This window comes from Rhagoletis pomonella, unplaced genomic scaffold (assembly GCF_013731165.1).
Source record: "Rhagoletis pomonella isolate Grant_MI unplaced genomic scaffold, Rhpom_1.0 Rhpom_scaffold_00013, whole genome shotgun sequence".
NCBI classification, from domain to species: domain Eukaryota; kingdom Metazoa; phylum Arthropoda; class Insecta; order Diptera; family Tephritidae; genus Rhagoletis; species Rhagoletis pomonella.
Genome location: NW_023458567.1, coordinates 9,813,686 through 9,826,454, shown reverse-complemented (window position 1 = coordinate 9,826,454; position 12,769 = coordinate 9,813,686). Strand labels below are relative to the sequence as shown.

General features: G+C 31.8%; 1 protein-coding gene across 1 annotated transcript in view; it reads right to left on the bottom strand.

Annotated features, from left to right (window-relative positions):
* LOC118748752 overlaps positions 1 to 12,769 on the bottom strand; it is a 305,281-nt gene that overhangs the window by 52,153 nt on the left and 240,359 nt on the right. The window contains exons 10-11 of the mRNA XM_036483405.1: positions 8,308 to 8,549; positions 2,457 to 3,120 (exon numbers count right to left, since the gene is read on the bottom strand). Coding sequence (XP_036339298.1) covers positions 2,457 to 3,120; positions 8,308 to 8,549 — 906 coding nt within the window. The remainder of the gene's footprint in view (positions 1 to 2,456; positions 3,121 to 8,307; positions 8,550 to 12,769) is intronic.

The window sequence follows — 12,769 nt, the reverse complement described above, 5'->3', positions numbered from 1 at the left end:
GAAATGTTTAAAGTAAAGCCCTATTTTTTCTCAAAACATGATCAGGACGTGTTTAAGTTTTTAATGAACTAATAAAAAAAAAAATAAAAAATATCTTTCAAAATATTTTTTTTTTGCTAAAAATAATTTTAAAACATTTTCTTTGGTGAAAAAATAGTTTCAAAGAAATTTGTTTTTTTTTTTGAAAAATATTTTATTTCTTAAAACAGGCTTAAGGAATCTAAAATAGTTTTCATCGAAATATTTTTTGTTTTTGTTAGGAGCGCAATTTAAAGAGCTTGTTTTCTTTTTAAATAAACAAACAGAAATTTTGTTTATGAAACAAATAAATTTGTTTTTTTTGGCACAACGCCGAAACCGGTTTGTGTCCAAACCAAACTTGACACGGGATGAAGGAAATTCGTTCCTTTAAATTTTTCTCTAAATTTTATTATTTCTAAGACAAATCTTTTGTTTTAAATAAGATCTTATCTTTGGATTTTTTAATGGAATAAATTTTTTTTGGGGAACTGTTAAGGGAAAGAATTTAAAAAAGTTTTATGAAAAAATGTGACAAGATTTTTGTTTTGGTTTCATATACATACATATGTATGTATATGTTTTTTAAATTCTTTATTTTTAAATTTTTTCCAAGAAAATGATTAGAAGGAATTTTTTACATAAAAATATTATTTAAATAAAAGAAAAATTACTTAACAAATAAAAAAAGAATCCTTTTTTACTGCTTTTTAATTTTCTAGGAAATTATTCGGGAAATATATTTTTGGGAATATCGTTTCAGGATTCTATTTTAACAGAAAGATTTTCTTCAAAAATTTTAAAGTTTTTTGTTTTTTTTAAGGGTATTTTGCGGGATGTACTCGTATTTTAGGGAATGTTTTTGAAAGGACCAACTTTGTTGTAATTAATATAAATATAAAAAAATTGGTTTTGCAATTTCTGTAATAAAATGAATATTTTTCTAAACAAAGCACTTTCATGAACACTTCCTAAAATACGATTATATTTCGCAAAATATTCTCTAATAAGGATAGTATTTTAAAAAGAAACAATAAATCTTAACATTTTGTAGAGTAATGAATTTTCTGCAAAATACATTTAAAAAATATTTAAGGAAATTTCGAGAAATATTTACAGTCGTTTTCAGGAAATACTTTGAAAAGCATTTTTAAGCAATGAAGTCACTTTAAGAGAAAAAATTCTTCTATAAAATTTTTTAAACTTTTTCTAAAATTTTAAATTTTTTGCTAATATTCTAAAATTATGTACCCTTATTAAAGATTGTCTTTATTTAAGAAAATGTTAACTAATTACGCGCACTTAAGAAATCTTTTTGGATGCACGTTTTTAAGAATCTCTCTTTTATAAAAGTTTGAAGTTGTATAAAAGTTGTAATATTGAGAAATATACTCCTTTTTTGAGCTTTTGAGATAATTTTTATTTTTTTAAATAAAATTCAATATAAATATTTGAATTTTGTCTTTTTTAAATTTTTGCCTTAATTTTTTATATTTTGTGAAAAATTAAAAAAAAAAATAATTTTTTTCGATTAGAAAATTTTTATTTCATTATGTTTCTGTCAGACATTTTTTTTAAGAATTATTCTCCTTACCAAAGACGTTCCTACTTTATATTCTGAAAAAGATATGAAAAAATGAATTTCTTGTTTCTATGCAAGGGTTGTTTCTTTGTAAAAATATATTTTTTTCCAACTAATTTGTGCATCTCTTTCTAATAGACATCCAAAAATTGTTTCTTCTCTTTAAAAAAAGTTATTTTCTTAAAAAAAAAACTATGTAATTTTTTTCACTAAAAATGGTTACTATTAATTTTTATTTAAATATTATATTATTAAATCTGGTTTGAGTCTTTCCCCTTATGTCGATATTTTCATGCAAAAAATTCTTTTGGAAAGCATTTCCGTTTTCCCTTTCTAATAAAATTTCTAAGTGGTTTTGCTTGTTTTTAGGAAATCTTCTGAGAAGAAATACAATTTTTTTTGCATACAATTTTTTAACGGATTTGAATTTTGTTATCATTTCTTTAATATTTTTCTTCCGTTTCCAAAAAAATGGTTTCTTTAATTAATGTATGTATATTCTTAAAAAAATCTTCGAAGTGTTTTGTTTGATTTTTTAATTTTAGTAAAAAAGTGTGCATTTCCTTTCTAATACTACATAGTAGATTGTGAAAAAGGTGGATAGTGTGTCTGCAGAAGCTCTAAAGCACGTCTATATTAAAGAGGTATAAATTTGTGTACTTATTTTCTAAAAAAATATTGTGTATTATCTAAGAGAATCAAATATTTAGGCACGATGATCCAAATAACTTTATTCATTCTTTCAAGATTACCAAATTTTAAGTTTTTTTTTCTCTAAATCATCGTGCCTCATTAAATAAAACTTTAGCTAACAAATTCTCTACTAACGCAACATTCAGCTAAACAAAAAACTCACAATCAATTGCTCCGATTCGGCATTCGAGGGAAATTTCAGCAAAATTGTCTTCTGTTGCCCCGCCTGCTGACCTTGCGCCTGCTGCTTCGCCGCTTCGGGTGCCAAGTGATTTGCCGACTTCTTCAAATTCGAGTTGCGCGTCGCTTGCTCCAGCGATTGCACAGAATTCTCGGAAGAGGAATGTTGCTGTTGTTGCTGCTGCTGACCGACAACACTCACATTGTTGTTATTGATGTTATTAGGCAGGCCAGTGCTGCTATTACCGCCATTCACGAGCGGTGTAGTGGCCGGTGTCGATGTGGCGCTAAGTGATAAAGTGAGTGCTGCCGTAGCTGTTGTTGCTGTTGTCGCTTGTGGGGTTGGTGTTAAAATTGTGGCTGGTGTTGCTGAAGTCGCTGCCGCTTGATGATTACGCGCCGCGTTGCCATTTACACCAACACCGCCGCCGCCACCACCATTATTATTGTTGTTGCTGCTGTTGCTCACATTGTTATTATTCGAGTTTAACGGCACCATAACGGTGATCATTTGATCCTGTATGCTCGACGGCTTCCGATTGCCATATTTGGGGCACTTCGCGTGATGGCATTTGATGCGCGACGGCGAAAAGGTCAAATTGTCGGCATTGGGGAGGAGACCCTCATTGCGTTGTTGTTTCTGATATCTGGTGGGAGTCATGGTTTTCAATTATTTTGTAGTCAATTTATGACAGTTGACAGATGACAAGTGACGCGTGTGTGTTTGAGCACACAAGTGGAATTTAGTTGACATTTCACATACATCCAGCCATATTTGTCAGTCAAACAATTTGTGTCATTTCATTCGCCATATCGTTGTGCAGTGTTGCCGGCAATGCACACACAGTCGAAGGCGTAGCGAGAGCGGAATTTGCATGCCATTTTTGTTTCATTGTTGTTTGTGTTTGTGTTTGTCATTTGTCATTTTTGTTTTTTTTTTTTGTGCGATTCGAATGAAAGAAGCATAAATAGAGAGCAAAGTGTAAATATTAGTGTCAAATTGCATTTATAAACTTATTTCGTATATTTTTCTTTCTTTCTGTATGTCATGCCTGACTGATTGGTTGTCTGTCTGACAATGCTGACTGTCTATCTATTTGGCTATGCTATGTGTTGAATGTCTGGTGGGTTGGAAATGTGAATGAGATGATTTTGAATATGTGTTGGTGTGGTGGGATGGCAACAAGCAGTTGCACAAACAAACATACATACATTAACAGATGTGAAAAGAATGTGGTGAATGATATGCCAGGGTTGTGGCGGTGCTGATAAAAATATAATGATATGCGTGGTAATACGTCTTTTGTTACTTTGAGTAAGTTGAAATGTGCTCAGTTATGTGGATCTTTAATTGATTACTAATGGAGGCAATGAAGGTGTCTGACTCCTTCGCCTAACATGCGCTTCTGTAGCTTTCCGGGTACGTTCAAAATTGTTATCATTAAAGTCGTGTGCGTTAACTTTCAATAAATCCATATATCAGAGCCAAACCCCTTTTTCCATAATATATTGTGTTAGCCTTAGGCGAACTCTGAACTTGCGTACCAACGGGATCCATATGGTAAAACGACATGCGGCGCTATCTTGAATTCAAAGGGCGGCCTAATAAAACCCGCGGAGAAGCTACTTCTTCTTCATATTTGGTTCTACAACAGTTGGTCGGTTTGGGCTGACGTATCAAAGAACTTGGGCTTTTCAAGCTTTTTACGAAACCCGGGTTGGCATGCTTTCGAGAACGGTTCGATTAACACTCACAAGCATTGAGCAAATCTAGCTATTTAATACCAATAAAAGAACTGCGACTGGTGGTCAACTCTTTCACTTGCTAAGGTAACTTATGATGGAGGGAATTCGATAGCTGCATTTGGAGATTGATTTACCGCTAAATATTGCTTTGATGAGCCTCTACAAAATCCCAAGAAGTTTTTTTGGACAAACAGAGATCAAATAGATCGATGTAGGGTGCAGAAGCAGCAATTATTTTGTGCATAAAAACCAGTTCGATTTTCAGACCATTGGAAAAGTTTTTATAAGTTTAAACAGTGACAATAGAGGAAATACTCGGATATTTTTCCTGCCAAAAGGTTCGCCATTAGTCTGTGTGCAGAGGCAGACTTGCCAGGGACCAAGTACTGTAATAAGACCGCAGTCTTTTAGATGACTTAAAACCTATTCTCTTACGAGGCTGAGATAACCTCGACCTCAGTCTCCGTATACTAAAAGAAGTTGCAATGGTATTTAGGGCAATCAGGAGTCTGATAGATTCGCAACATTTGCAGCCTCTTTTCCGGCGGGTCAATACGCCATTAAAGACTTCAGCATAGAGATACCATCCAGGTACCAAAAATAACTCGAATGCCTCGAATTTACAATTTGAAAACGATGCCCGAATTCTGAAATTTAATGAAAACTTTGTTTTATAACAAATACAAATACAAATTTCTTTCATTTCGCCGATAAGAGCTATGACACAAGTTTATTTTTTACGTTGCTTGATAACACTTATTATCCAACGTTTACTTTTTACGTTGTCCGATCAACGTTGCAAGATAAGAGTATGGACGAAAACGGAGATGGAGAAAAAGATAAAGATTATGAAAATAAAAGAGGAGGAGTGAAATAACTGGTATCAGGCAACGTAAAAATAAACATTGGGTAATAACTGTTATCAAGCAACTTAAAAAATAGACGTTGGGAAATAACTCTTATTGGCGACCGAAAACATATTTCTCCTGCATAACATTCATCACGCGACGTAAAAAATAAACGTTGAGTTATAACTCTTATTGACCAAATAAAAAATATTTATCATCTAATAACTGTTATGGAACAAAGTTTTAACGATAACACTTATAACTGAGAAGTTCCCCGATACCATCGCATCTTATCCTAGAGTGTAGAAATACTATGTGAGGAAGTCGCGAGAAATTTCTTGGTTATTCTGGACTTCCTAATGGTTGTGGGTTTAGGTGAGGTATTCTGAGCAGCAGAGAGCACAATATACAAGTTTATTTATGTGTGCGTATCGTTCTGTGCCAATTTAAATGATAAGTGGAAGCAACCGAGTATAAAATTAGTACGCAAAAGTCAGTTGATAGAATTGCAACAAAAAAAAAATTATTATTATTTTATCCAGAAATTTTTAAGATTTTTGTAAAATAGTTTTTCCAATTTATTAAAATACTACACAAATCAAATTTTATTGCACACTTTCATTTACATTTGCTTTCCCTGCTCACTCGCATACAGAATGCTTTAATGCTTAGAAAAAATTTAATTTGAATGAATATGAATGCGTGCATATGCAATGTTTGTATGTATGTGTGTGTGTTAACAAAAATGCTTGTGTATACAAAAATCCTATTCAAAATATTTCATACTTTTCTTAAAAAAAAAAAAATAAAAAATTGCACTCAATATTTCACTAAATAAATATTTTATTACTAACTAACTCGCTAACTAAGGACCACAATTTGTGAATCAATAAATAAATGCGTAATGCATGCAGTGTGCGCTAGTTCTTTTCGTGTTTTTTTTAACTCATACATACCTAAGTAGGCAAGTAAATAAATTATAAAAATATAAATAAAAATGTGTACTTAAGCAAAAAGCAAATGGCTTTTAATTAACTGGAACTAACCAAGCAGACAAAGTGATAAGCGAAAAAAATTTCGCAACGTAAACAAAACAAAAAATTTTGATAATAAAAAAATGAAATTTGTACAAAAAAAAATTTTTAAAATAAGTATTAACTAAGTCATAAAGCGTGAAGTATTTCATCATTTTATTAGCGGACGTTCGCTATTATTCGCTTTTATTTTTTTGGGGATTTTCGTGCCAAAATTTTAGGCGCAGCTTTGGTAAAATATAAATATCTTCATTAAAAATAATTTTTGGCGAGAAAGTGGCAAAAAGAGATTTTTTCACAAGAAAATCAAAGCGTAATAAAATTTGCAGATTGAAAATTGCCACGTTTCTAAATACATATGCTGTAAAATGGCGGAAAAAAGTTTATTCTGCATTTCATTTTGTGTGAATAAAGAGCTATTAATTTTCATAGCCTATTTTTTGGCACTTGTTTCTCAAAAGCATAATTTTGGCGGTCTAATGCGACTTTTTACAGACTTTCTTCTTTCAAATTTTAAGCGTTGCCATTAGCTTTTGTTTGTAATGTGTGTGTGCTCTGAAGGCACTCTAAGAAGCTTACGAGTAGCATACTTTTAAGCATTTAAACATTTATTAGTAGCGGTAATGTAAAATCGTTCAATTATACGAATTTAAGATTACCTAAGTAGTAGGCTGAAATTTCAACGAATTATTTTAGAAAATATCTCAAATAAAATTTAGAACATAATTTTAGGCGCCAGACATCCTTTTTGGGGTTTGTAAGCTTAATAGCTATTTTGTTTTGTTTTTGTTTTAGAAATATGGATGCCAAATTTTTTTCCTACCTACAATACGAGCAACTTATTACATACTTTTTTTTATAAAAAATGCTCAGGGAAATCGTTTGAGCAAAATTTTAGGCGCTATACACGCTTTTTGGGTTGGTAGGTGCTGTTGGCCTTAATTTCAGGCGCTTTCACGTTTTTCGAAATTTTTATTTTTTTTTTAATGTGGTTAGCTTTTATGCGTTAATTTAGCATAAATGTTCACCCCAAGCCAAGATTTTTTCCGCCTCTTCTTATATGCGAGCTTTTAGCCAACGCTGAAGAATCGTTTGAAATCAAGTGCTGTTACTTAATCCACGTGAAAATTTTGGATTTCTTTGGAAAATAATTTTTAGTTTTTTTTTTTAAAATTAGAAAGTCAGTTATGATGAATTGTCTAGAAATTTTGAAAGGAAACTTTAGACGTACCTATATAAGACGTAGTGAGGTGAAAACTTAGAAAATTTACTATCAATATATTCTGGAAAGGAATTTGTAAAGTGGTGCTAAAATTCAGAGCATAGTCCTAGGCGTAAGGGTAATTTAAAAGAATAAGAAATTGTCGGTGTGTCCCATTTTGAAAAAAAAAAAAAATCATATTCAGTGTCCCGTGAGATTGTAGGAAATGGATTCGGTAAATCTATAGCATAATTTCAGACGAATTTAATTATGATTTTTTCTATATAGAGTGCAGAATTTCAGTGGTTTTTGTGACTTCATAATTTTTGGCGTTCTAATTTTATTGAAGTAAAAGAAACTTAAAAAAATAACCCTACTTTACAGCGTGTGCTACAGAAGCTCTGTAAATGTTAGCGCGTAATTTAAGGCTTGGTAAATTTTGGTGGTATAGCTTTAGGCGCAAGTTCTCATTTTGCAGGCGGTAAATGGGTTAGCTAATTGCAAAGGATAACTACATATTTTCAAAATTTTGTGCAAATATATGCGGCATATTTCCAGAATTATGAAGTGCAGTTATTGAAGTTGTGAGTCGATACGGCGCGAAATGGGTTTTTCGAAGCGGAAGTGACTCACGAAATGCTTTCAAAATTGTTACTAGCCCACTTTTAGGCGGCCAATTCAAATTCGGACACAAAAATGATTGCTGCATTGAATTTAACCGATATTACAGATTGTTAAGGTTTATAAAGCTAAAGAAAGCGGTTAGTAAATATAATTTTATAAGATATGAACCTATCGCTTTAAGGGATTGGGTTTGTTAGTAGGCTCTAAAGCATTAACCTATTGTCATTTATATACAAATTCTGTTCATAATATTCGCTAATTTTTGTTGTTTGTTTTCATTATTTCTGCGGGGGTTGGGGGGTTGGGAACTTAGTAAGTAGTACTGTAACTGAAAGTATATTCAAAACAAATAAAATAAAATCAAAAATATAATAATCATACTTATATAATCTGTACTTCTTTATCATGCGTCGCTTGAAACGCCGCCACAGATGTGCGATGTATTTGACTATTTCCGCATAGCACGTAGCCGGCTCTGAATTGTTCGTGCTAGATGCCAGCGTTGAGGTGGATGTATAGCGTGCACGTTCCTGTCGCATACGTTCCATTTCGCGTTTTTTCGTTTCCGAAAATTGTGTGGCAATGACGACGAGACAGAGATTGATCATGAAGAAGGAGCCGATCTGTGGGGATGAAAATAGAGAAAGAAAGAGGGTAGATAAAAATTAGTTTGTTATTTGTAGAGTAATTATTCATATAAAGTTTTTTTTTGATAAATCTATAGTGCCTCGCTTTGAAAATACTCAGATGTGTGCTTTACTTTTGCTTGCATACTTTTAGGGTTTGTAGGAAGTATCAAATGGGACACCAGTTCTATTTCCGTACTTCTCCTGAGTGAATTTTATCAATTTTGTTCCCTTTCATTTTAAGTAAGAATTTAAATAAATATCCATTGAAGCAAGTGCTGAAAAGTAAAGCTAATTTGCACACTCGTTTCCTAACTTTTATGAAAATTTGTTGCATACCCGCGGGCGTTAAACACATTTTGTGGGATTCAAGCATTCTTTCTGTCATTAAGATTTTATGTCTTCATTTTCTGCTACACCTTTTAGGTGTCTGCAACACAAAGTTGTCATTTCAGCATTTCTAGGAACGAGTGCATACAGTCATTTGCATACTTAAAGGCGTTCAATGCCAAAACAAAATTACTTGAAAATCGCAGTTGGTAAGTTGAGCCAAATAAAAGGTTATGCCATATTTCAGAGTTTCCTATATAAAAGTCTGAAATACCCAGAGATAAAAAAGTGTCAAATTGATTTTTTTAAGAAATCATATAATTTACGGCTGCCTACCATGCCGTTAAAGTAAAGAGTTACGGCTTGCAAAATTTAAAGCCTAAATGTAGGCGAGTGTCCGTTGCAATAAATATTCCATAGTAAAATTTCGTTCACAATTATTTTCCTACTATATATAAAAGTAAGTTTCTGGTGCAATTCCTAGTTTAATTTCATCCAGCTTTTCCCACTAGTGCTATTTACTTTGCATACCTTTAGGCGCTTGTATTGAAATTTAATATTATCTTTTAAATTTTTTCTGTATTTAGACTAAAAATAATTCAAAACGAGTTGGTTGGACTTTCTGGCATAATTATAAGCGCATGGCTTTTAAATATAAAACAAAATTCTTAAAAATTTGTTATTTATTTGTGTTTATAGAAAGCCATCAATATTGCAGCGTTGAAAACGTATTACGCTCGGTTGCGTAGAGCATACTTTCAGGCGCATTCAAAAGAAATGTAAAGGTAAACAATACAGATTAATGTTACAAAAAGCACAGTTAGGTGCTTTAAATAGTTTGTGAATCAGAATCAAAATTATACCTTTAGGCGCATCGTTAATAAAATTTACGAATTTCGTTAGATGGTGTATATTTTTAGGCGCCGAAATAAAACGGAACTTTCACTCGACAATATATTCCCCATAAAAGAAATCTTCTAAAAAATTAAGCGTATCTATATTTACATATTTTAACAAAAAAAATTTTTAAATATACTAATTTTTACAAAACTTCATGGAGCTTTTATTTTTTATTATATTACAAATGCAAATGTTATAAAGTCAATGCAAAGTTTGAAATTCAGTGCATACTTCAAGGCTCAAAACCTAAATTGAAAGTTTCAGCGAGAGTTTTTAACTTCAGCTTACACTCCAAAGCAGAAAATCAAAAAACAAAAAACTGCCGACAGTTAAATGAAATTAATTGAATACAAAAAGAATTCAAAAACTGTTGTAGCACACATTTAGGCGATTTTTATATTTGTAAAATTTTCAGCGTTTTGCATACTTCTAGGCATCGTAAAACGAGTGAGGAAAGTGATGTCAAAAAAATTGTTTGCGAAATTTTACTTGCATATTCATCGGTGCTTTGTTATTTAACTGAGCTAAGTAGTTTAAAAAATGTTTACTATTATTTTTTTATTTTGCTCTCATAAACGTTTTATTAAGCCCAAAATAACTTTTTCTTTAAATATATTATTGCATTTAGCCGCTTTAGTTTAAATTTCTCCTAAATGGTGAATACATTTAAGCGCTGATGTTTTTACTCAACAAGATATAACTTACAGCATAATATATCACATTCGTTCGGTTCCTAAAGCAACTTTTAGTATTGGAATATTTGAATTGAACTCAGATTCAGTGCATATTTTTAGGCGGCAATGCTTTCATCTTTAAATTTTTTTTTATTGAATACATTTTCAGCCGCGCCTACGTATTTAAAATGCTTTAAAATCTGCACAAGCTACTATTGATAAAAATAAAGTGTATAGTTTTAGGCGCTGAAGATACATTCGATTAAATTTATTTATAGCTAGCTTACCTCTGTAGTGATTTGTAGTCTTTCTTAAGCTAAGCTATTTATTTCAAACCTACATGCATATGGCTTGAGTTTCATTAATATATTGCATACAATCAGGCGATCAAGCCCGTAACTAGCAAATTGTTCGTTATCTAGCAATTTCTATAAAATCTTGATTTTTTTTGAGAAATATTGTTATTTGTTCATAAACCGCGCATACTTTTATGCGCTTTGACACTTATTTTTTCAAGAAATATTTATTTTTTTTAATAAAAATTCTATCAGTCTCTCGAATTTCCACATTCCCTAACATCACTACTAGAACTACTTTTTTATAAAAAAAAATTTAGCATATCCTTTGGCGCTTAGGACACTGAAGTCGAAATATATTTATAAATAGCATACTTTTGTGTATTGCGCCGCGCCCTTTTATTTTAGCCTGAAATAATGGCTTTCAACAAGGCACATTAAGGTGGTTCTTAAAATATTTATATTTATGGCTCACCCCTTAATATTTTTCCACGTAAAATGTAAAGAAATTCACGAAAATTTCAAAAAAAAAAAATCCGTTTTAAAAAATATTTTTTTTTTATCGCAAAAATTTTACAAAAGTGTGTCATTGAGCTGCTAGTTAATGAATTTATGTGAATGAGTTTCAATAATATGCAAATTTTTTCATATTCTAAGCCAAAATTTGTATTTTTTTAATCCAAATTTTTCAAAACCCTGGTATCGACTCCTAAAAATTTATTTAAAATTTTGAAATTGTCGAAATTGTCTTTATTTTGTACGTAAAACCAAATAAAAGGGGCCCGCGAAATTTAGCTGCCAATATTTTAAGTACCACCCTTTAATCCAATTTTTCAAAACCCTGGTATCGACTCCTAAAAATTTATTTAAAATTTTGAAATTGTCGAAATTGTCTTTATTTGTACGTAAAACCAAATAAAAGGGGCCCGCGAAATTTAGCTGCCAATATTTTAAGGACCACCCTAATACACATGCATGTACCTCAGATTTTAGTACTACGGCTTTGTGCCTTAAGTTTCATTTAAATAACGCATACATTCGGGCGCTGAAGTCTGTAACTAACAAATCGTTCGTTGCATACTTTTGGGGGTTTCGGTATTCAAGAAATGTATAAAAATTTATTGAAATAATAAAATTTTAGCAGCTCATAAATGTTCTAAATGCCCGAAAATCTCGACTTAAACTGTCTTCACTAATTTCGCATGCATACTTTTAGGCGCTCGCACTTGCATGTTACATTGTTTAACAAATTCGCATACTTCCCATTGCCTATAAACTGCTTGGTCACTTATTAACACATTTTTAGGGCAATTTTCGTTGTTGTTGTTTTTATTTTTGTTCGGTGCTTTGCCTCTGTTGCAACCTAAAAACTTTTAATAGCTGCAATCTGCATTTGGTATGTTTGCTGTTGCTCAATGCCGTTGGTTATTGTTGTCGTTGTTGCAAATTGTAACTGATTTTAATGCACCTTTTGTTGTTGCTGTGGTTTTTGTTGTAAACACCGCGCATATCTATGTACATTGTGTCGACGAAGTTGCTAGAAAATATTGTAAAATTTGCTCGAACTTTCTCGGCCAGTAAAAGCCACAATGCTGATGCAACTTTTCAAGGAGATTAAAAGTTTGTGCCATGCAAAGCATACCTGTGGGCGGAAGAGTGTGTTTGGTGAAGACCTCAAAGTTTGCACGGACACTTTTACATCTGTATTTAATGTATTTACATATATTACATAACGTATTTATAATTCGTAAACTTTTTACTCAAACTGTCCTCTTCTATGAAATTTGCAACAGATTTTACAAATTCCATTCTCTGCAGGTTATTAAATTTACATTTTATCTTAGATTTTCTAGTCTGTATTGCATTCAGGCTTGCATGGCTGCGTGTATCGTGCGTGCGTCGTGTGTGTGTGTGTGTGTGTGCTGTGTTGTTGACATGCAGAGGAATTATGGACAATTGCAGTTTGCGAACCAAGTTGGCAATGAATGAAAATTTTGCACAACACAAAAAAAAAAAA